Raw genomic sequence first — 25,276 nt, 5'->3', positions numbered from 1 at the left:
AGAAAATTACGGCACAACCCTGGATGTGAAAAACCTGGTAGCTTAAAAATCTACCAATGCCCAGGCCCTGCCCCTGAATGCCCATTTAAAGGACTAGTGCAGGGTTCAGACATGTTATTTTTAAAAACTGCTTGGGTGATCCACTGGTCTAGCAGGAGAAAGAAGCAATGCATGAATGTAAAGACATCAGTCCATTAATGACTGAGATGCAAGTGAGTAGGCCGGGTAACGGTGGTCACTGCAAAGGGAGGGTGCACCATGGATCCAAGTAGGCTTGGAGTGCTTCCCAGGGGAAGGGAACGCGTGGGTAAGATTCAGGTAGAGGGAGGAACCGGAAGGCTGTCCCAAGCATATGTGACCACTTGAGTAAAGCCTGGGACATAGAAATAAGCGTGACATTTCTATGGCTAAGAAACAAGAGTAAGCCAGCTTTACAGACCAAAGTTTAAAGCCAATGTCAGAGCGAAGCTTTCTGGGTTACAAAGTGCCACTTAAAGTGATCCTTTCACTTAGCTTTCTTACCTAGTGTTACAGTTCGTACTGTATAGAAATGCCCTTGTAGAACCTTCTGGTGAACTCTGAGTATTTGGGGCTTCCATTTAGGTCAAATATACTAAAGTACTTGTGATCACAAGAATCTGCTCTACTTAAAAAGTCTAGTTAAATATTAATGTGAGGAAATTTGCTCTTGCATATTTTCACACGTAATTTCTTTAATTGGTATATGCATTTTGCATAATTTAAATACAGACATCTGGGTGATTTGCTCAGCCTGCAGAGAGGACTGTTTCATCAGAAAGATCTATACAGCATCTTCTCTGAGCTGCCTGCCAACAGTTAACTGTGTGGCATTTAAAAAAAGAAGGATGTTTCTGCAGTGGGAAGTGTAGTAGAAATTGAACTGCCCCAAGAGTTTCTGTTCATTAAAATGACAATATTAATTCTATTTACTGTTTATGAGCCTACTGCCAATATGCGAGGAAATTTAGGTTTATTAATACCACGGAGTAGGCGGTAGCCAGGTTCTTCTCTTCCTGTTTCTGCCCTGGTGAGTCTGGGACTGTTCACCATCTGTCTAAATGTGTTTCTTTTGACCACAGGTACTTTAATGTGGAATGTTTGACAGGCATTGAAAAATGCAAAGGCTTTTGCATTCCTACTCTGGTTTTTATCATATAATAGGTTACAATCTGATATCAACGTCATGATGCTAAGTACAGATGTTTTGGATACTTGTTAAATTATTTATGATGATAGTCTTTTAGAATCAAACCTTCATATTTAAACAAGATTTCCTTTATAAGCTTGACTTATCCTGGTAATTTCAGGTGTTCATTTGTGGTTCAAGAGCTGTTTTTGCCTAGCAAGGGGTGTAAAAACAGTAGTGGTAAGAGACAGTCTCAACCCTCAGGTCAGAGGTCATGACACTGCTCATTACTTTGGCTCTCGATGATTCCCTCCTGATCTCTCTTTCCCTGGGCTTGACTTGTTGTCCTGGACCCTCTGCTTGCTTTCTGGAGAAGCAACAGGCAATAAACTGATGTATGATTTTGATAGTCTTGTGTGCTGTGAAGGCAGTAAGCCCCGTGGAGTAACAGAACATGCTTGGGAGTAGGAGAATAGGGGTGGGGCACATAAGCTTTACCTGAGCAAGGACCTTGTCCATATTACTCACTGGTATCTTTGATCTTTAGAGAGCAGGCAGCATGTATAAGAGCTGATGGACAAGGGGCAAGCCACAGATATTTAGGGGGAGAATTTCCTAGGCAGGGAGAACAGCATGTACTCGGCATGAGGAAGCCACTGTGGCTAGAACGTTGTGAGCCAAGGGGGAAGTGGAGGGGCGTAAGGTTGGAGATGCAGGTAAGGGCCGGATTAAGTGAGATGTGGGGCCATTTCAATCTAAATGCATGGGAAAGCATTGCAGGGTTTTATGCACGACCTCTTCAAGTTTTGAAACAATGGCTCTGGCTGTCATGCGGAGAATAGGTTGTAGGGTACTAAGAGAGGAAGCAGAGAGACCAACTGGGGCATGTTAGAGACTCCAGGCAGAAGATGGTGATAGCCAGACCCAGGTCAGTAACAGTGGAGACAGAAAGTTGTGGATGATTCCGACTGTTCTGCGCGTAGAGCTGATGGACCCACTGATGGTGTAGCTATGGGGTTTGAGGCAAAGAGACGGTTTGATGGTGGCTTCTAGGTTAACTCACTTGATTCTGTTTTTGTTTTTGTTTTCCAACCTGATGGCTAATTCTGTCTTCCTACCTGAACCTCTTTCTTGCTGGGGCTTCATTTTGATGACTGGTCCTCTCTTGCCTCCCTAGGTCTGTGGTATCTGCCAGCTCTTTTCAGTTTAGGTAGATTTCCAGTCCTTAACTTCCACAGACTGTTCTTTCCCTTCTTTATGTCTGTGTTTTTAAACCTGATTCTGATTGAAAGAGTGTAATTAGTAGCGCTCCCACATGAGGGATTACATGTTACCTATCAGCTCTGCAGGGACAGAACATGCTGCTAACCAGCAAGTACTGTTTCTCTTACTTCATCGTTCTCTTTGGGAACATAGCAAAAGTAGCAGTTATTTCCTGAAGGGATGTGAAGGAGATTCTTGTATCTTTTCATCATAGTTTGCTCAGGTTGCATGGACAAAGGGTGGAGGAAGACAGGATGGTAGTCAGGGCAGTTCACAGGTGCAGCTTCATTGACTGCCAGGTAATCTGGGCAACTATTTCCTTTCTCTGTTGGACAGTCAAGTGTCTTTCTATGTGCAAAATAAACGTGCTTCACTTCTGGGTGAATGCGAGTTTGTGGTATACTTTCAGGATTTCAGAGCTAATTGGTTTGTGATGAAAATGATTGTTTATCATTTGTATATTGTAAAAGAAACATGTAAATTACTTGTCGACACTTGCTAGTCAAATTGGTGAGTGAGTTTTAATAAGTCAGCAATACCCACTTGCTGAGCTGTCTGGAAAGTACAACTAGGAAATGTCAGGGTTTTTTTTTTTTTTACCTAGCAATAAAAATCTTCCGGATATTTATCATATTTTTGCAACTCTTGCAAGCTCTCTGGTTTCCTTATTTCTTATTAAGAAGAATATGTAAAACAGTTGAGAAGAATGTCTTTACTTAAGGTCAATCAGTCTAAATTAATTGTCACTTAGAGGCCATCTCCCTCTATAGTGTCTCTCACGCTCTCCCTTCCCTTCTAATTCTGCCTCCCTTTGTCCGCTGTTTCTATTTATCCTGCACATCCTTGCCAGATTCATCTTATGAAGTATCAACCAATTCCTGTTTTCAAAATTCTGAGTGGCTTCCCAGTTTCTGAATCAAATAATGTTTGTCTGACTTTTCAGACCATTTTCCCCAGGTTTATCAGTTAAACTGGATGCCCAGTGGTTCCTTATGTATATGCCAATGTTTTCCACTTCCGTATCTTTATTTAAGGAATCCCCCAAACCCAAAGAAGTACCCCTTGTTTTCTTCCTTCCCATTTGTAGCTTGCTGAAATCCTATTCTTGACTTTGATGTTAAAGAGGCAATTGGAGATGACATCACAGATTTCAAAGAAATGAATAGTTGATAATAAAAAGCAAGACAAACATGTTGTTGGCAGCAGAACCACTGTAAAAAATCACTAATAGGAAGCGGATGAAAAAGTCATGAGCTGGCCGTTGAGGAATAGGGACGGTTGTAAGGGAGGTGGTGTTCTTAAGCGTGTACCTCAGAAGCTCAATGAGAGAAGATTCTATAAACCCTCCTCAGTACCCTCAAATCAGGGAGAAACAAATTGATTTTCCTTTTCTTATTGAGGAATCATAGAAATGGCTGATGGTGGTAACTGGGGTGATGCTGACTCTCTGTTTAAGTGAAGGCCTGGTGAAACAATGAGAAACCTGAGAGCAACCCTCCCCATAGGAATGAGATTTCTTCTCAAGCAGAAGTAAGGAGCTCAGTAGAGGCTATTTAACCACCTTTGTTAAACAAGGGCAGAACCCAGGAACTCAAAGTCTTTACAGTGCTTCAGATGAGATTTCTTGGCCCTCTGTCATCCCATCTGGAGAGAGAATGGATAGAACACAGGCTGCTCAGTCTTTAAACTAGAAAGACCCTACATATGACAAGAGTCAAGGAGATGCCCATCCTGTGTTAGAGCATATGGAATTTATAGACAGGCAACCTAAGCATACGCAAGATGAAGGAAAAAGTAGGGCAATTATATAAACATAGCTGTAGTGGTGGATGGATAGCTAAATAGCCAGATGGACAGACAGATAAACAGAATACAAGAAAAGGAATAAAGCATGCAAAAGACAAAAAGATCCAGATTTAGATGACAACATACCTCAAGGCATAAAGGGAATTCCTTACAATTGTTTTATTCTATAGATCAAGTTAATGAGAAACAGAAATTCAGTAAATAAGATGATAATAAAAAGCAGACTGAGATGAAAAAAGAGAGGTTGCAAACCTAAAGGTAGACTTTGAGGTCTTGAACAACATGCTTTGCAGGACTAATAAATAATGTTAGAACTATCAAGGAAAACAATAGATGCCATTGAGATCAAATTACTAAAAAGCTTGATAATCTCAGTGGACACAAGTGAAATGATGAAGACAGTAAAGCAATCAGAAGCTGAAAGATAAAGAAGACAAAGACAATGTAATATAAGGATAATTGGTGTCCCCAAAGTAGACAGTCATCAAGTGAAACAGAAAATGTAATATAAAAACAAGACAATTTTCATGAAATGGAAAACAAATAAAAGAATTGAGTCTGCAGATTAGAATGTATTGTGTTCCAGGAAAATTTAGAGTACAGAATGTTTAATACTGCAGTCTATCCTAATTAACCTGTTGTATTTCAAGTATAAAGGAAAAAATTTTCAAAGATCCAGACAGAAAACCAAATTACCTTCCATGGACTGAAAGTCAAATTAGCTTCGTATTTCCTTAGAGCAGCATTCAATTTCTGAAGACAGTGAAGCCACATCTTTAGTTGTTTTGAGGGACAGTTAGTATGACTCAGCATGTGGCCCAAATTGATGCGGCTCCAATGTCATTCAGGTAGAAGGGCAGGAGGCAGATATTTTCAAACATGTACAAACTTGAGTAATGGTTCTTATAACCAAAACTTGTATGAAAAATATGTATATGCAGTGCTGTCAACCTCTAAATATGTTTCATAATGTCTTAACTTAGAAGGATATTTTAGGAAATATCTCTTGTAGTGAAGAAACATTTGGTTGAAATTCAACAAATACTTTTCCTAATGCTAAATTAAAATAAAATCACATGCATTAAAAAAATAATAAAAATAGAAAGCAGCTTTGCTAAGGGTAATTTTACTTTTTGGAAAAGTCTTCCTGCCTGTCTGATTTCCTCCCTCCCTCCTCACACCCACACTGGGTTTGTGCGCTAAGCCTTGACTGTGGCTCTCTTCCTCCCGTTTTGCTAAGTGTTGTGGTCAAGTTTGCAGAAATTAAATACACTTTATACTGTGAGGGATCTCTACAAAATTCCTCCAGTTAGTGAAACACATAGTTGTCCAAAGATTCTGACATTTAATTCTTGGTTATCACACACACACACACACACACACACACACACAGAGGGTGCCGAAAAAATGTATACCCATTTTAAGAAAAGAAAAAGCTATTAAAATTGTAATAATATATTCCATTAACAAAAGATGAATACAAGTCACGTTTGACTTCTGCAATTACAAGAGGTGCTCCAAAGTGGTTACCGTCAGTGTCCACATACTTCTGATTACGGGGAACTACTGCTGAGCAACGTTGACCAAAGTGTCCACTTGTATACAGTTTGTTGGCACCTTTGGTGTGTGTATTTGTGTGTGTGTGTGTGTGTGTGTGTGTCCACTTAAAATCATTTACTCCCTTCAGTGCCAAATAATAGCATTTATTGAGTAACTACTGTGTACCTGTGCAGCTGTAGTTACCTAATATACTAATATGAGGAAACACAATTTCTACTCTTTTTTTCACTTTATTTATTTGTTTATGTTGACATTCAGTGTTATTTTATGTTAATTTCAAGTGTACAGTATAGTTGTTAGACATTTATATAACTAAAAAGTGATCACCCTGACTAGTCTAATAGAAGTAATACCCACCTAGCACTATACATAGTTATTACCATATCATGGACTGTATTCCCTATGCTTTACTTTACATCCTCATGACTATTTTGTAACTACCAATTTGTACTTTTTAATCCCTTTTTCATCCTGCCCCAAATCCCCTCCCATCTGTCACCCCGATAGATCTAGTACCCATCTGACACCATATATAGTTATTACAATAGTAACTATATTCCTTATGCTATACCCTACATCCCTATGACTATTGTGTAACAACAAATTTGTACTTCTTAATCCCTTCCCTTTTTTCACACGTTTCCCAACTCCCTTCCTAGCTGGCAACCATCAAAATGTTCTCTGTATCTATGAGTTTGTTTCTGTTTTGTGTATTTTGTTCTTTAGATTCCACAGATAAGCAAAATCACATTGCATCTGTCTTTCTCTGTCTGAGTTACTCCACTCAGCATAACATCCTCCAGGTCCATCCATGCCACTGCAGATGGCAAGAACCCATTCCCTTCCACGGCCAAACACAATTTCTAATCTTACAGAGCTTTTACTTTAGGTAGCACAGACACATTGCCAAAGTTTTCTTAATATTTCCCAAGCAAGATCTAACTCTCAGGTAGACTTCTCAAGACAGAAATATAGATTTTTGTTGTTGATAAATTTTTGTATTGGTTTTCACTAATTTATTCAGGAAAGTTGTTGAATTTTGTCAGACACAGAGATAGATGGGAAGGATGTAGCTGTGATTAAGAGATTGAATTCCTGCTCAATCTCATAAAACGAGTATAGTGGGTACACAGGATGCTCCCAGTGAGCCAAACCCATGTGTGGCCTTTCTTCCCACCTGGCATCTGCCAGAAGTGATGCTGCAGTTGTCCCAGCACTGGACATATGTTTTAAATTCGCAGGTTGAAGAAAAACATATTGAACATATTATTTGCAAATGTAATGAATATAATGTTTAAAATACGCTGATTCTATGTTTTGACACTTTTAGTCAGTCCATAGTTTCCTTTTAATGCAAATATTGGTTGCCAAAAGATTTGTTTCAATACAATATATGTGTGGTTAGACATATTTTATCACTTTCTTTGGGACCCAGTGTACCTGGAGTTGGAGGGATAGCCTACTATTTAAATATTCCATCTTATCAAGGAGGTGTTTCATAAATTATGTATAACAGTAGATGCCACTCAATAAATATTTTATAGGTGATAGATATTTTTGTCTGAAATCACTTTCTCACTTGAGCAATGATTTAAACCATCATTTTTAGTTTTATGAGGTGACACTTTTATAATATCATGTAGTGAATGCAGCTCGAATGTCATAGAGCTTTAGGGCAACATTAATCATAAATTCATCTGCCCCCACTCCCAATCCTGGAAAACTTTGTCTTAATTCCGGTTTCACCCATTCTATGTATTGAAGTGTGTGTGAGTGCATGCTGATGTGTGTGTGGAAGAGTGGGAGGAGATAGGTAGAGACAAATAATGCTTTTGACCTAATGGCTCCAAAGTTATGAATTTCAAATGATTTTCGAAGTCTCTGAGACTTATTTCAAGGAAGGAAAAAGAAACAAACTATTTTTCATTGTCTAAAAAAGAAAAAGAAAATTAAACCAAACTGGGATGTATTCCAAAACAATTTCTCTAGTTTGAGTGGGAACTATTAGAGTTTAAAATACTGCCTTTTGGTGGGGTTATTGTCCACTTTTATGCAGAAAGAAAATACATATGTGTCTGGAGTTATGAGACCAGTTACTGTACTTGTCACATGGACCTGGAAGCCTGGAACAATTCATTGCCAGGAGGTTACCTGCCTTATGTGCAGCACTGTCACAGTTCTGAGCTACCAGACCTTCCAGTGAGTGTCGCATCCTGCACGACAAGAGCTGTGGGAAGCGAGAAGGGCACAGGGTTAAGAAAGACAGTAGCCAAGAACAGAGTGCAAGTGGGGCCAAGGGACTCAAGCCTCAAGGACTGAGCCCCGAATCAGGGCAACACAAAGCTTTTATTGGTTAACAAACGAGGAAGTAATCTTAAGATCTGTGAATTATGTGCTTGTTGGCTGTCTTTCCGAAAGTCCCCATTGTGCTCCAACACGTACTGGGCCTTCACGCACACACATAACTCTAGGGGATCCATTAAGGGGCAGCGGGGATATTATTTCTTCGGGTCTCAGTTTGCTGAAACATCTCCTCAAGGGAGTTTTATCGATATCTTTCCATCGAGCCTCAGTTTGCTGAAGCACTGCCTTGTGCTGAAGCACTGCCTCGTGAAATCCTGGGAAGAGCACGGGGAACAAACGGTTTGGCAGCTGTCAGGCAACAAGTGAGGGCATTGTTTTATGCAATGGGGCTGTATGATTAACTTCTCCATTGTGATTTATATCTTTAAAAAAGTTAAATACTTTTAACTTCTACTTGAATTCTGTGGGCAGAAGGAGAAGCACAAATTCTACCAATATCCCAGAGGTAGTAGCAGGGGTTGGTTTGTTTAGAGAGCTCATTTCAGCTAAGCTTTGCAAGGGCCTTGGTGTAACACATCAAATGACTCAAGTCTCTGACCTCAAAGCCTGAGGTTCTGAGCCCTGGGATGAGAACCAGGCTGATAAGAGGAGTAACTGATGAGCTTCATTTCCTTTTCATGAATCTGTTACGCATTGGTCATTTTCTCTATGTATCTATTTAATGGTTGTTAAATTAAATTTCTTTCTTTCAAGTTGTGGTATTTATTTATTTATTTATTTATTTATTTATTTATTAGCCATCTTTTCTGCCACTTCATTCCATTGCCCTCTGCATGACTCCAGCTCTGCATGTGCATGTTTGAGACTCACACACATATCTGCAGAGATGAAGGCCTGAGGGACTGCTCTGCTTCCCCCACTCTTCCCCAGAAACTTAGAGGAGTTCCCTTGTCTGCAAGGTTGTGAGGTTCTGAATCTTTCACCTAGAGAATGGCAGAATTTGTACACTGTTTTAATATTTAAATGACACAAATACTTTTTCCATTCCAGGAATCTAGGGAATACCTGTTATGTTTTAGATAGTACTGGGCATTGGAGTTCCAGAGCTGTCTGATTGTTGGGGGGTGGGGGGTGGAGAAGACATTCACTGGGAGTGTCTCTCCCCAGGAGCCCAGGTTTGTAGCTTGGAATTGCTCTCCTGTTGCTCCCATCGCACCTGAAATCACAGAGCACAATGTCATGCTCTTGGGATGACTCACTGTGAACTTAGCACAGCTCAATTTCAAGGCTGGAATTCTCACCTTCAGTGCTCTGGAATTTGTCTGCTTTCCCTTGGACTTGCCTAGAAGCCTGATTTTAGAGGTCTTTTGTCTTGGACCTGATATTAAGACATAGGCCTACCAGTGTCTTCCCTAAAGGGCTGCCATTAACCCTCATTCCTGTATTTCTCTGAATTCACATGTATCTACCCACTCATTCATTCATTTGGTAAATATTAATTGAGGAGCTACTATGTGTCAGACATGTAATTAGTCACTTGGTTACATTCTAGTCGGGACAACTAATATACTTGTATATATAACATATCATATAGTGATAATTGCTAAGGAGAGGAAGAAATCAGGATAAGGGAGGTTGGTGATTACTATCTTGTATCGGGTGATGAGGAAAGTAGCTTTTGAGCAGAGACCTGAGGCAGTGAGAACCAAGTTATATATGTATATAGGGCAGTTCTTCTCAACTGGGACTGATCTTGTCCCCCAAGGCTCATTTGACAGTGTCTAGAGACACCTGGTTCTTAACAACCTCAGGGGAGATGTAGTGTGTTACTGTTATCTAGTGGGTAGAGTTCAGGGATACTGGTAAACATCCTACAATACACAAGATATTCCTCCCATAATAAAGAATCATTTGGTTTAAAAGGTCAGTAGTGTCAACCAAGGGCAAGTAACCCTGCTTTAAGAGAATTGAAGGAATAGACAATATCAGAAGAAACAGCAACCACAAAAGCAGAAGGAAAAGCAATGTCTAAACCCCGAGGTAGAGGCAGACTGGCAAGTCTGAGGACAGCAGAGCCGTGGATTCCTAGAGAGGAATGAGCAAAGCGGAGAGTGGCAGGAGATGAGAGCAAGAGGTTAGCAAGGGATGCAATTGTGCAGTGCTTTGTAGAACCTTACAAAGACTTGGGCTCTTATTTCAGAGTATGGAAGGCCACATAAAGGATCTGATCAGAGGCATGGCCTGTCCTGGCATCCCTCTGGCTGTTGAGCAGAGCATGTGCCATAGTTGGGGCTTGAGTAGTGGTAGCCTGGATCATTGAGGTGATGGGGGGGGCAAGGGAAGAATGTGGTACAGGTAGCTTGATGCTATCAGGTGGGGGCATATTTTGAATGCAGAGTCAACACTAAATGTGTAGGGTTTAGAGAAAGTAAGGAGCAAAGTAGAGCCATGGTTTTTGGTCTGAGTAACTATACGAGTAAGGAAGGTTGGCATTTACTGAGAAGGGATAGCGTGCAGGTTTGGGAGGCAGGAGGAATCAAGGATTGGTTTTTCAGTGTATTAAGTTTCAGCTGCCTGTTTGGCATCCCTACAGATATACTGAGGCAGGCAGGCATATATAACATGCACACACACACACACACACACACACACACACACACACACACACACACGGGTATGGAGTTAACGGAGAGGTCTGCCTGGGAATTTAGATTTGAGAGTCATCAGCATATAGGTTGCGGGTAAAGTCAAGAGGCAGGAAATCATCAACGGAGTGACTGTACTTACTAGACTTCCAAGGATGAAAGACTCCATAGAGTGGACTCAAAAGAGAGCAGGACGGGAGGAATTGGAGAACCACAAGAGTAGGGAACTCTTTGGAAGTTATTTTCTCTAAAGTGGCAGAGAGAAATTGGTGGGAGCTGGAGGGAGATCCAGAGCCAAGGGCAGTGGTGCTGGTGGTGGTGGGAGATCTGTAGCAGATTTGTGTGTGGAGGGGAATGATAAGTAAGAGGAGAAGATGATGCAGGAGACAGAAGGTCAGGCAGCTGTGGTGCGGGGGTAGCTAATGCACAGGACATCATTGCTCTTAGGGACGTGCACAGTTTGACTGTAGTAACTGGAGAGAAGAGCCAACAAATCAAGAGACATCTAGATACTAAGTGAAATAAAGATTTTAGAAGAGAAAGATTATTTTGTATTTGGGTGGTTATAGAACCTTTCCTAAGGAAGGCAAAGTTTGAACATGGTTCAAAGAGGTTATATGTATCAGGCAATAAGTTTAATTCATTTTATATTGAGCTTTTATATGTTTCAAGTTCACTTTGCCTACCATATGCCAGGATTTCAACATGAAGTTTAAGGTTCATTTTTCTTGGATTTTTTTTTTTTTTTTTGGATGCGAAATAACATTTTCTAACACTCTAAAGAATACCTAGCAAAAAGTTCTCTTTCCTTAAGGTAATCTTTTCTGTTTCTTTTCCTCCTAATTTCAGGAACAAACTCTAGCCCTTAGGAAAGAAGGGATTGGAGTTGTTTTGGATTCTGAACTGCCCCATTTGATTGGCATTGATGATGACCTTCTGAGTACTGGAATCATCTTATATCACTTGAAGGTAAAAACTGCTTAAGTGGAACATTCTAATTTTGTTTTCAGTTTTCCCTTTAGACACTAGCAAGGTTTGTTATAATACTCTGTGTCCATGGACACAGCTATTGCATTAAAGAATATGCAACAAATCTTTGAACCCTCTGGAGATTTTCAGCAGTTCATTGGGATTCTGTGGTATTAGAAGTTCACATTTTTATGGAGTTCTAAAGTAAATGAAGATTCATTTACTTTGCCTTCTAATTTGTAGAATTGATAAGAGGGAGGTAACGACCAAAAAAGCAGACGCACTGAGGAAGAAAAGTCACATGCAGTTGGAGCTGGGATTGGTTGTATGTAGTTTCCTGGTCGGTTGTGTTAATTATAAAGTTGTGTCTCTCGCATTATTGGACCTGGTCCTGAACAGGCTATTCATGTCAAGAGAGCAGAATCTGCCCATCAGCCTCAGTGTTGCTTCTGTAACCTTGACTTTAGTGTCCTCTTTCTCATCCATGGATTAAAATGAGAATCGTATTGTGCTGTGCTTTGTGGGCTCCCATAAACTATCTTTAGACACAAAGAAACTTCTCGCCACTGGAGGAAAATCTCACCAGAAAGGATCAGGAAGATAAGTGAGATTACTGTCCTGGGAAAGTCATTGATGCATGCCAAGATAGGAACCTACTCATTGTTGAGCCGTAAGCCCCAGGAGTTCTGCTCTCATTTTCTAGGCAACATTGGGTACTGTTTCAGAGTCTCAGTGAACTCTAATTGCACTGAGGCAGTGGTCTTCCCTGGTACATTGCCATGGCCTTCCCTGGGACATGGGACATTGCTGTGGCCTTCCCTGGGACCTTGCTCAGCCCATCAGTCATTAGGTTTCTTGGACTTAAATGACAAATGGAGACACAGACCATTCCTCATACTCTTACTAATAAATTTTACTTGACTTTTCTTTCCAGGAAGGTCAGACATATGTTGGTAGAGAAGATGCTTCAACAGAACAAGATATAGGTGAGAATCTTTATCAATTTCCCCTTCCCAATGATTTAAAAAATCATTTAATGAAAAACTTTCTTTTGGATGATGAACATGAATTAATTATAAAAAACAATTTTTCAAATATAGTATTGATCAATATATGTATTTCTGTAATATCTAACTCAACTCAAATGAATAACAAAACAATTAATTTAGCTAATAAAATGGAACTATGAATTATTTCCCCCCACCCTACATGCATTCTATGCTCCATCATGTCTTCCAGGAGCAGTTGTGTAAATCACTATGCTCTTGTCACAGTGAGACAATGGTTGATGAAAATATGCCAACAAACATGGGTAAAGGATACAAGACCCCTTCATAGGAAGGACATAGACACTTACCTGCACAAAGATGACGATGGAAAGGATACACAGATACAGCATACACACCTATGGAGGCACTACTTCCTAGGTTTCTTGAAAGTCTTCATGAGGCAAATAGATAACCAGGGATTCAGCCTGAGCAGGGTGAGGGCTTGCCAGGTTTTAAAAGCATAACTTAGGGAATTTGTGGCAGTGGCGGTGGTCTGTATATGTGTGTGGCAAGGTGGGGATTGGTAGGGGAAGAATTATATCTTCTCAGCTGTCTTTAGAATTGCTCGTGATTAATTTGCTTTCTTGCCAAGTATAAGCTATTAATCAAGCCAACCTTAGCATATTCCTACAGATATTTACTATTTCCTGTGAAAATGGGAGAGCTGAAAACCAATTCCCAGAAGTTCTTAGGTTCAACTGTTTTTGAGTAGAACTAAGCATCAGGCCTCTTCTTGTAATCCTTAAATTATGTGTTTGACCTTTGCGGTTGTTATAAATGATGCTGAGTGGTAAGAACACATGTTTTCTGTGAACAGAGCAGTTCAGTAGTGCAGTTCTGTGGAGAATAGTGGGAGCTACTTCATCTGTACTTGTGAGAATCTGGCTAAGATCTGTACCTAAAACCATGTAGGTTTGTTTGGCAGGAGTTTATATCTATGTCTAGCTTTTCATTAAACAAAATAACTCAGGTCGTCCTATGTGATTAGGTAAACCTTAGCAGCCACATGCTCTGAATTGGCACAGGCTATAGCAGTGTGCATCCCAGTACAGCTTCTAGAGAGTTCCTTGGGCTTCCCAAGATCCATGCCATGTTATGTTCACCCTTTTTTTTTCTCCTGGAACACAGTGCCTGTAAAGTCACAGTAAGTCCTTGACCCATGGAGCGCTTTTGTTCCCTCCATTTTACTGTGACCTTTGGATGGCTGGTAAAAGAAATCTATTCAGCATCAGAGTGACTCAGTGGTGTTCAGTTAAGACAAATTACTCAACTATTTTTTCCCTGAAGATGAAATAAATGAACATTCGAGAACTTATTTCCTTATACAGGTGATATCCAAACCCTTTTAAGGGATACCCTCATTTCTATCAGTTAATGCCACAAACTCCTGAAATTCAATTTCCTCACCAAGCATAAATGTTCACTTCACAATATTTATATAGAAAAGGAAAAGTATTCAATATGGGAAAATAAATAAGGGTTCGGAATCATTGCATTAGATACCAGAGAAAAATTTTTCTTTTTCCTTTTTTTTTTCAATGTAGTTCTTCATGGCCTCGACTTGGAGAGTGAACACTGTGTCTTTGAAAATGTCGGGGGGACGGTGACTCTGATACCCCTGAGTGGGTCTCAGTGCTCTGTGAATGGTGTTCAGATCATGGAGGCCACACACCTAAATCAAGGTATCTGGGTTCTGGTTTTCAGAAATGTTTATATATTCTGTTGCTAGAAAACAAGTTGGCTAGGTAATGGGGGAACATGTGCATCTTAGAATTAGTTACCAATTAAGTATTTAAAGATTAAAGGCTGCTTCATTATGTTGTTTTCTCTTTCGTTTTGCTGAAGGACTTCTTTATAATACCCATTGTCTTGTTGAATTAAACAGGAACATGTATGTAGTTATCTTAGAAGTTATTGCTGTAATGGAAATACGACTTTATCAGATTTTTTTAAGTTAAAAAAGTTTGCTTCCGATACAAAATCTTAACACAAAGCTTTGTTTAATAATTTAATTACCTTATGTGTATTATTTAATGAAAAGTTACAATTATAACATACATGATCTGGTATCTTTTTTCTTTTGAAATAATTTCATTAGAATAGCAAAGTTGCAAGAATAGTACAAAGAACTTTTTAACTTCAGAAGCGTTTGAAAATAAATTGCTAATATGATGCCCCACCACCTCTGAATACTTCAGTGCATATTTCCTTTAAACAATGGCATTCTCCTATGTAACTACAATACAACCATCCAAATTAGGAAACTAACACTAATACATTCCTACCATCTGATTCTCAGACCACTGTTCAGTTTTCAATATTGGTCCCAACAGTGTCCGTTATGGGTCCAGTGATTAGTCAGCGTCCTATGTTGCATTTGGTTACCATGTCTTTCTAGTCCCTTTCTGTCTGGAAATGTTCCTTGGTCTTTCCTTGACTTTTATAATTTTGACAATTTGGAAAACTGCAGGTCAGATATGTTCCTCTATGTAAATGTAGGACTTCTCTGATGCTTCCTCATGATTACACTAATATTACGTGTTTTTGACAAGCATATAGGAGAAATGCTGTATTTTTCTTGTGTTCCATTACACGGTTCCTATTGCCATTACTAATGATGTTCACTGTGATCATTTGATTAAGGTGGAGCTTGCTAGGCTTCTTCACTTTAAAATTACTCTGGTTTCAGAATCCATTGATCTTTTTCTTTTTTATCTGATTTAATTTTTGTTCTGATGGTTGCCGAATGGTGATTTTCTTCTTTCTTCATTCATTTTCTTTTTACTGTACAACAGTGTTTTTTAAGAAACCGTGTTTTACAGAAAGTTGGCTTTTTATTGTAAGAAAACTTTTTTCTTCTTGCCATTTATTTATTCATTTATTTGTTTAAATCATCAGCGTCACATTGCTTGCTATTTTATTTGGGAGGTCTTGGTTTATTTTTATCAATATTTATTTTGATACTCAAATCGTCCCAGACTTGGCCAATGGGAGTTCCTTCATGCTGGCTTCTCTGTCCTTTTGGCTTGTCCCCGTTGTTTGTGAATACTTTTTACTTTCTGATACAAGATGTTCCAGGCCCATCTTATACTTTGCTGCAATCAGCCAGTTAGTTCTACAGGGAGCCTGGTTCCTTTTAGTGGAGAATGAGATTTAGAAACCAAGATCTGGGCAGCTCGGTAAGCTCATTGCTGAAGTGTCGCTGCTCCAGGTCCTGTCAGTCAGTAGTGTTAAGGAAATTAACTGTGTGTGTGTGTGTGTGTGTGTCTGTGTGTCTGTGTGTCTATGTGTGTGTGTGTGTGAGAGAGAGAGAGAGACTTTTACAACTATGTTTCTGTTTATATTGCTATATTGAAATATATTTAACTATCTACATTGCTAACCAGGAATTTACACCAACACCTGTAATTCCAACCCAATACCATAGAGTTCATTCTAGTTTTCTCCTTTTTCATATTTGTAGCTCCCTTTCCTGACAGTTGCAAACCTTACTCCCACTATGTAACCAATATTTTGTCACTACTGCTTCCTCCTCATTGAGGGACCCTCCCCTTCCTGCTTAGGCTGCGACACTCCATGCTGGGCGCCCTCACCCTTCTCTTAGTGCAGAAACGTGTCACATGTCTCCCATTCCCATGCTGATGCCTACTTTGGTTAGTCCTGCCTAGTGGATTTTGGACTGAGTTATGCAAGAAAGAAATAAGTTGTATTATATTTTATCCCCATTTTTGTGTATTATATATAGTCCTTATACTTACAGTTTTTTTGTGTGGTTACATACCTGTTATAACATAAGAATTGGAAAGATGGGGACCAAAAAGCATGTGTCATTGGCTTAGCCATATCATAAGTGGGAGTTAGTTATAAGGAGTATCTCAGAAATGAAGGACATATAGCATGGACCAGGACAGTCATGCTTTTATAGGAGGTACCTAGAGTCTATCAAAGATATCCTAAAAAGCAATTGATGGGACAGTTACCCATATTCCCACCTCCACAGCATCTACTCAGCCACCCATCAAAATTATTTCATTTTGAAATATTTAATTGTTTAACACATCTGAGGTGCACTGCTCTGTATAGATCTGACTTAATTTCCCTGACATTGGTATACCATTTATTATAACCTTCCTCCACACTACCCCCATGTCCCTTTTGAAGAAACTTTGTTTACCAAAAATGAAAACACATATAGCATATCTGTCTACTTCTTTGCTTCCCACTTTGTTCCAGTACTCTGTATTTCTCTACTTTTGTACCAGTATCACATTGTTTTAATGCCTGTTATGTTATAATATGCTTTCTTTTCTCATGTGAGTGATTTTTGCTATTCATGCCTATTAATTTTTTCAAAGAAAATTTAGAATCATTTTGTTCTAAAATATCCTTTGAGAAGTTAGATTTTTTTTCTCATTTTGAAAAATATAGTTCCATGTTGGGAGTTCTGTTTACTCTGTATATGTCTTCTTCTACTTGAATTATCATCTATTTCTTACAATAAAGCTTGGAAGGTTTTTAATATATGAGGTATGATCACAAAATATGGTGAATGTTTAAATAAAAAAGAATTTATTACAGTAAAAGACACATTGCCATTAATTCTCCTCAGAATACTCCCCCTTGCTTCAAACACACTTATGCCATCATTCTTACCACTTTCTGAAGCAGTTCTGGAACTCCTCTTTCATGAGTTCCTTTCGTTGCACTGACGTGGCTGCCTTGATGTCCTGAATCGATTCAAAACATTTACCTTTCATGGTCATTTTGACTTTGGGGAAGAACCAGAAGTCGTACGGTGCCAGATCCGGTAAATAAGGTGGATGAGAACACACCGTAATGGTTTTATTTGACAGAAATTGCCATGCCAGAAGTGATGTGTGACATGGAATCTTTCCATTGTGATCACGAAATACAGTGAATGCTGCTGCCAAGTGCCATCCAATGGAAAGGCAGGGATCTTCAATACAAGAAGTGGTATATCAAACCTTAGTAACAGTGTGTGGCAAATTTCAACTTGTTCGTGCAGTCAGTTGGGTGTGAGGTATGGTTGAGAGAAGGTGTGTTTTAAAGTGTGCCATAAATCATCCTCCATCATGACAATGCTCCGTGTCACACATCGCTTCTGGTATACGGCCATTTCTGACAAATAAAACATCACTGCCCAAATTTCTATCAAATAAAACATCACTGCCCAAAACTGGGGAGAAAAAAATCCTTCATTCTATAATAATCTATTTTCATGATAGTGTTACAGGTTTTTCCAGCACAAAGGGCTTTTAAGAATATCAATTTAAAACCATACAAGGAAAATGGAGCCCAAAGAATTTAGTGACTGGACTCTAGGACTTCTGAGTCTTGTGCGTGGTTCTTCCAGATACCCAGAATGCAGTATTGCTTGTCTGTGGAAATTAAAGAAGGAGTCATGTATGGTTGGGATTAATGTGGGGGCGTTCTTTAGTATAAGCAGTGCTTAAAAAACAAATAGCCCACAAACTTCAACATTAGCTGCTGGATCCACCTGGCTTTGTTTTCCGGCCATGAGACTGTACTCTCCCTGCTCCAGCCTTGTTTCTCTGGAGCTTCTGGAGCTTTCACTGTCCACATCCTGGCCACTGAGTGCTGAGAAGACTGAGTGGATTACAGTGTATTGCAGTGATCACTGCTCCTACTATATTATAGGTTAGCTAGGTCTTTTGTGGATTGCCTGGAAGCAGTTATGTGTAGTGATGTTTCTGTGAGAAAATCAGTCCTGAGTTCCAAACAACATACTTTTGAAAATGAAACTTTTAGAGCACATACTGTTTAATATGGGAATTGCCTAGAAGTTAATATTTAATATTAGAGTAATCCACCCCGAAAAAAAAAGATTAATTTATTTATTTAGTTCAAAGAAATTGTGTATCATTCTATTGCCCCCTACTTATGTAACTATAATTATGTCTCAAATTCTTTGTGGACTGAGGTATGGTAGATAAATAATAAATACATCTCCTGTGCAGTATTTTTATTAAATGGTGTTTTGTCTTAAATTTTTACCTAAATTGAAAGTCCATTTAAAAAAATATGCCTGTTTAAGTTAGTGATGAGTGGGAACTAAATTTTTCATTTTCATGTTGAAGATAGGACTTGTCCTAAGAAAGTAGTGGTACTAATTGACATTCAAGGTTAACCATCAGAATTTTCTCTCCCTGAGGGATGCTCTTAATTGTTTTATTACCACGGTGCTATGATTTTCAGATCTGATGGGCTTGAGTTCCTCTGGCATTCTGCTCTGCTACAGAACAGCTTTCTCAGTATTACTGTTAATAAAATTGACATAAAAATGCTATGTTTCAAGGTGTTAAAATACCGTGCACTGAGTATAAATGTCATTAGTAAGTCTTAGGGCAGTGAAATGCAAGATGACTTTGTGTTTCAAGGCATTACATGAGAGAAGCAAGCTAGGACTCTTTTTTTTAATGCGCATGCTTTAAGACTGAAAGATTCCATCAAGGGGAAAGCATATACTGTCCTTCAGAAATTAGGGTAGGAATTGTCTACTTAACCTTGCTTGATTATTGAGCCTTATTAAAATGAGAACTGGAACACACTTTTAAAACACAAAATATATGATATACTATTGTTTGTGGTTACAAAAATATGTAGTAAAAATACAAAGATGTGAATGAGACTGACACATGACTACTTCTGTTGACTACGAGAATGAATGTGCCTGTTAAAAAGGACTCCTTGTGGCAAATTGGGTTCAAATTTGTAAACACACTCTAGTAGTCATTGCTAAACAGGGCCTCTCATATTCTCTGCGCTTCAGGGAGAAGCTGCACTGAGCTACCAGCCTCCAGCATTGTGTTTCTGCTGTCAGAGTTGAGTCTTATAAAGGAGCTTCTAGGCTGGTGAATCAAACAATGGGCTAAAGACCTGCTCTGGTCAATTGGGGCTGCACAAGCTATATCCTCATTTGTGTCTTTGGTCAATCAACTGCTCCAGTCAAATTGTGAGGAATCCTCATTCCCATGAGAATGGACCAATCAGGGACTGGGGTAAGGAACTCTTCTCTACATAAGCCAGCTTCACCTCTGCCTTAGTGAAGGCCACTTTCAGTTTTTACTGAGGACTGTTTCCCTGGAGCTGAGCTGTTTCTCCCAACTGAGCTGTGACACCAGCGCTATAACACTGGAGTTGTAACACTGGAGCCTCCTCCTCTGGGCCGCCTCATAGAGTTGCTCCACAGCTATGTTGTTTCATGATTGAGCGGTTTTTATGGAATAGTTCCTCTCCCTACCCTACACCTGAAACTGGGGACTCCTCTTGGCATTGAATTGGCCACAGTAACCTTTGTTGACACTACAGTATAGTGTTAACCTCTGGAGAAAAAGGGGAGTTTCTGATTAGGCAGGGTTACAAAAGATTCAACTGTATCTATAATGTTTTAGATTTTAAAGAAAAACAAAGACTAAAGCAAAAAAAAAAAAATGAAAAAAGTATATAGACTTCATTAAAATATAACAATGGGGAAATAAGATAACATAGCAGTATATTCGTACTCCTTGGCTTTTATTCATGAAACGATTTAAGTAAAGCTGTCAAGAACAGAAATTACAGATAAATGTTTATCCAAGTTACAGTGATCCAACCATGTTAACTCCACATTGACTGGATTCCTTGTTCACCCTGCACTACCAGCAGCTCCCTATCTTTTTACTATCAGTTTTCAGTTTATTGCTGATATTTGGTATTCAAATGTCTCTTTTCATTAGTAAATTACTGTTCATTTGGAAATGTGTTAGTTTGGCTGTCACATTAAAAAGCACATGTAGTAATTACCACTTCTTTATCTAAATCACTTAAGGCACTTGTGACTATCAACTAATAGGAGATTTATCTATATTTAGCAAATTGTCACCATTGCGGGGAAATTTTTACCTGTGTCAGTGAACAGCCTTCCTTCTTTCAGATTGCATAAACAGTACATCCCCTGCCTTAAATTGCAGGAATACTTTCATCTGGTAATGTCACTAAAATGAAAAGCATTTGCTAATACCGTGGGAGTTAAATATGATCACATATATAACACATGTTGCCTTAAGCCTGTGTATGAAGCTTTTCTCCTTTTGTTTGAGTTCTTCCAGAAACAGTGCATGGATATGTAGCGTTGCATGTAACTATGCTCTTCAATTGGCATGCTCTCTGACACTTAGTTTTCCTCACTCCTGTGATTCCATAGAAAGAGGAGGCAATTGCTAGAGAAAAAAGTGTGAATTTGACCTTGGAGTCTAGTTCATAGGCCTTGAGTTGTTCTCAGACCTTAGCTTAGGTTTTTCTTTTTTCTTTCTTTTTTTTCATATACTTAATATGAAATGCTATAAAAATCAATTGAGTTATAATTTAAAAACTGTCCTCCAATTGCCAGGAAATATCTCTTATTTTGACTATTATATTTTTCTTTTTTGTAGTAATGTTATTTTAAAGCTGAAATTTGTTAAATGTAATTACTTTTTTGTTCATATCAGTGAACTCCTTTGGTCTTCTTGCTGGTTCGTCAGAGACATTGAACATACAACTGTCCTTTTAAAGTGCTGCAGAAGCTGCATTTGGGGAATTTACACTTAGGTGCCTTTGAATGTGTTATGCTTGAGTGTCAAAATATATTTGCGTCTATTCAAGCACTCAGAAAGAGGGAACAGGTGATTGTCTGGGGAGTGAAGCTCAGGAGTCTTGGATAAAATTTTCATTTGCTGACAGGCTCCTGTGAGTTGTTCAGAAGCAAATTAAAAAATAATTTTTTGTGGATCTAGAAAAGGAAATAGATCTTCTAGGAGTTTAGCCAAGATACCTAGTGAACAGAAGAGACCTTTTACACACTACAAAAAGCCAGCAGATATCAGTGTCTACCCTCTCGCCCATTTGACTCACCTGCACTTGCCCATAAGCACTCAGTAGATTTCTTCTTCAAATTTGAGACCTGCAAATCTGGGTTGCGTGTGGATGATTCAGCAGATACTTTTGAATATCAAAGTGTGTCCCCAAAGCCAGTGATTCTTAAAGTGTGTCCCCAGCCAGGACTATCAGCATTACCTGGAAACTTTTTGAAATGCCCCATCCTAGACCTACTGAATTTGAAAATCTAGGATGGGGTCCAACAATCTATTTTTTGTTTTCCAACACTTGCAAGTGATTCTGATGCCCGCTCTAATATGAGAGCAGCTGACCAAAGCTAGTCACACTGAAGTCAGTTCCTTGGTGCCCCAGACTTTGGGCATGAGACAACCATTTGTCAGTTTCTTGTTTGGTTCATCACATCTATTTGCCATATTCTGTCTGCTCCTTTTTAAATTTTATTTTCAACTTCACATCCCATAGGGTGGTTTTACACTGTGTCTTGGCATTTACCTTTTTGGGGTTTGCCAAGTTTCTTGAATTTATAGGTTTATATCTTTCTCCAGATTTAGGAAACTTTCAGCCATTATTTGGTTAGTTTTTTTTTTTTTTTCTTTCTTCATTATATTCTTTCTCCTTTTGTTTTGGGGCTCCAATTACATGACTGTTAATTTTTTTAGTATTGTCCCACAGGTCTCTGAAGTTCTGTTTACTTATTTTTGATTTTGGTAAACTTTTTTCTTTGCTTTTCAGATTAGATAATTTCAATTGATCTGTCTCAAAGTTTACTGACCCACTTTCTCTGTCATTTCCATTTTGCTGTTAAGCTCATCCAGTAGGCTTTTTTTTTTTTTCAATTTTGGTTAATGTATTTTTGGTTGTAATATTTGATTATTCTTTGCATCTTTTATTTCTTTGTTGAAACCTTTTTACCTTTCAAGAATATTCCCTTAAGTTTGAACACTTTTATAATAGCTAATTTAAAGTCTTTATCAAATAACTCCAGCATCTTTGTGATCTCAGCATTAATATCTGTTGATTTTTTTTTTCCTCACATAAATGGAGATTTTTCCCAGTGCTTCATATGCTGAGTGATATTAGATCACATCCTGGATATTTTGGTACCATGTTATGAGATTCTGGGTCTTGTTTAAATTCTATGGGAAATGTTAATTTTTGTTTGTTAGGTTTTATTTTTAGCAGGCAGTTGACCTGGTTGGATTCAGACATAAGTTAGAATCACAGCCTCTGTGGGTTGTGATTTGAGTTCCAATGCCAGTTCAGTTTTCAAAGCATTTGCGCTACTATTCTAGTCTGTCCCATCAGGGTGCTACCCAGTGGCCAGTTTGGGATCTGAGCAGTGGTTTACATCTTAATTCAGTTCTCATAGTCTTCATGTGCTGTTAAAAATCAGATCCATGCATGCACAGTTGGGGATGGCCCAGGAATTCATAAACAATTCTACAAGGATGCCTTTCTGAACTTTTCGCTCTATACCATCTCCCAAGGGTTTTTCTTTTTCTGTCATCTAGCTACAAGTATGGAGCTTCATACTACTTTTCATGTTCTTCTTGCACTTGTCCCCATGTCCATGGCCAAGCAGTGAGAGGACAGAGAACGGAAAAAACAACAGGGGTGTTCCCCACCCTCCTGGGGACCATAGCTCCTGTGACTAGAGGGAGATTTCCTCCTCCCTCATAGGTTGAAACATCTGTGGGCCCCCTGCTTCTGCCGCTGTTGCTGCCAGGGGACCCTCTCCTTCCTCCTCAAACATGAACTGGAGGGCTCTCTGAACTTCTCTCATTTGCACTGATGTCAACTTTTGGATTTACTCCTAGACCAAGCCAGGGAACACTGGAGGAAAGAAATGGTAAATTCACCATCAGTTGAGTGGTACTTCAGATCCTGGTCTTCTTCAACCTACCTGCTATTGTTCATTTTTCAGGGCTCTCAGAAAACTGCTGCCTCTATGGTCAGTGGCATTCAGTGGGAGAGACGGGTTTGAATGTGCTTATTCCATCTTATACAGAACCAAAATTCCTCCCATAGGGTGGTTTTAGACTGTTAAACAAGAAGAAATTTACCCAAAGCCAAATTTTAAAGTGAGTGAATGTATTTGCCATAATGGTACATGTTGCAAAAGTGACTTAGATATGCTTTGACAAAAGTGTGTAGTGAAGAAACGTTGAAATACAGTGGTACCTCGGTTTTCTAATGTAATCCATTCTGGAAGACGAGTTCTGAAATGTTTGAAAACAGCCAATAGCTAGGCCTCAGGATCTTGCACTCAGTAGAGGCCGCATGACATAATCGACTTCCGAGGTGTGTTTGAAAACCGAAGCATGTACTTCTGGGTTTACGGCGTTCGTAAACCGAAATGTTCGTCAATGGAGATGTTCGAAAACCGAGGTACTACTGTACTAGAAAGAAAGCAGCTGAGGTGGGAGCCGGAGTAGTGGGAGACCAAGGCTGCTGAGTCACGGCTGCTTTGTAGGGCTCATGAATCCCAGACTGTTGGCATGAATTTTCTGTGGAAAGTGCTTGCAGAGGCGAAGGACAGTATAGTGTTTGTGTAGCCCCAATGGAGGCTTGGAGATGCGCAGTAACAAAACGGGGTTGATGACGGTACGAGACTGTTGGAGCTTAGGGAGAAGGGACACAGTTTTGGAAGAACTGTTTTAGAAGGAACAATGGGATATAGACAGCTTGGAGTGTGTGGGAGGCTAGAACTAAATAATTGAGATTGTTACTAACAGAATAAGTAGTGTTACTGGTGAAAAATATGAAGTAAAGAAAGTTACAAATAGCTTGACCAGTTAGTGTAATGCTTTCCATTCTGTCCCTTAGATTTTATCATTTCATTGTCTGCTGTCTGGTATCGCCCTCTAATTATTTCATATACTTTCTACATTTTCTTTCAGAAGGAAGAAAACTGTTCCACACACTCTTTTTGTATCTCCTCCGAGGCTTTAAGAAGGAAAAAAATTCAGCTCCCACTCATCCCACATCTCCCCCTACCTCACACTTCTAAAAATTTCTTTGGCGGTGACACTGGAGCATCTTGAAAATTTTACAAAGCTCCACATTCAGCCTGTGCACACAATTGGGCAAATCATTCTTGATGGATTACTTGTTTGGAAACCTTAGTAACAAAGATTGAAAATCTATTTTCTTCTCCTAAGTCCAATAATCTAAGTTTGCCATTTTTACTTTACCAGGAGTAAACAAGGGTTTTAAATGATTTATCTAAACCTGGAAATTGTAACTCCATATGTGAATTATAAATGTTGAAAAGGAAAGGACAGCCTATGTGGCTTTTTGGTAAGGCGTCCTGTGCCTTCTTGTCCTTCAGAAATACTAACTGATGATCTGATGGCATGCTGTGAGACTGACACCCGCTATCCTTGATGCCAAGTGCCTATCATCATCCGAGCCAGCCTCAACCCCAAGCCATGTGGCCTGTTTGAATTCATTAATATTCACATGAAATTGTTTCACCCACCACAGTCACCATGGCGGATCTTAATCTTCACCATATTGCTGCCCAAAGCCATTTTTTGAGTTGGAGAAAAAATACTATAATACAGGTATCATAAATAAAAAAGTCACTGTCACAAGAGTTCAAGGCCCTAGGACATATTCTTTAATATGTTCTT

At 39.1% G+C, this 25,276-nt stretch overlaps 1 protein-coding gene across 8 annotated transcripts in view; it reads left to right on the top strand.

Annotated features, from left to right (window-relative positions):
* The window catches only part of KIF16B (kinesin family member 16B), a 294,883-nt gene that overhangs the window by 128,229 nt on the left and 141,378 nt on the right, over window positions 1–25,276 (top strand). For all 8 annotated transcript variants that reach the window (XR_002136070.3, XR_016018232.1, XM_019714654.3 and 5 more), the window contains 3 exons: window positions 11,575–11,694; window positions 12,629–12,680; window positions 14,288–14,425. Coding sequence is in view for 6 of the 8 variants with exons in the window: in XM_019714654.3 (XP_019570213.3) it covers window positions 11,575–11,694; window positions 12,629–12,680; window positions 14,288–14,425 (310 nt within the window). In the remaining 2 variants the exon portion in view is untranslated. The remainder of the gene's footprint in view (window positions 1–11,574; window positions 11,695–12,628; window positions 12,681–14,287; window positions 14,426–25,276) is intronic.

This window comes from Rhinolophus sinicus, chromosome 13 (assembly GCF_057876585.1).
Source record: "Rhinolophus sinicus isolate RSI-liver-muscle chromosome 13, RSI-T2T, whole genome shotgun sequence".
In the NCBI taxonomy this organism is placed as follows: domain Eukaryota; kingdom Metazoa; phylum Chordata; class Mammalia; order Chiroptera; family Rhinolophidae; genus Rhinolophus; species Rhinolophus sinicus.
This window is presented reverse-complemented; position numbering and strand designations above follow the sequence as displayed.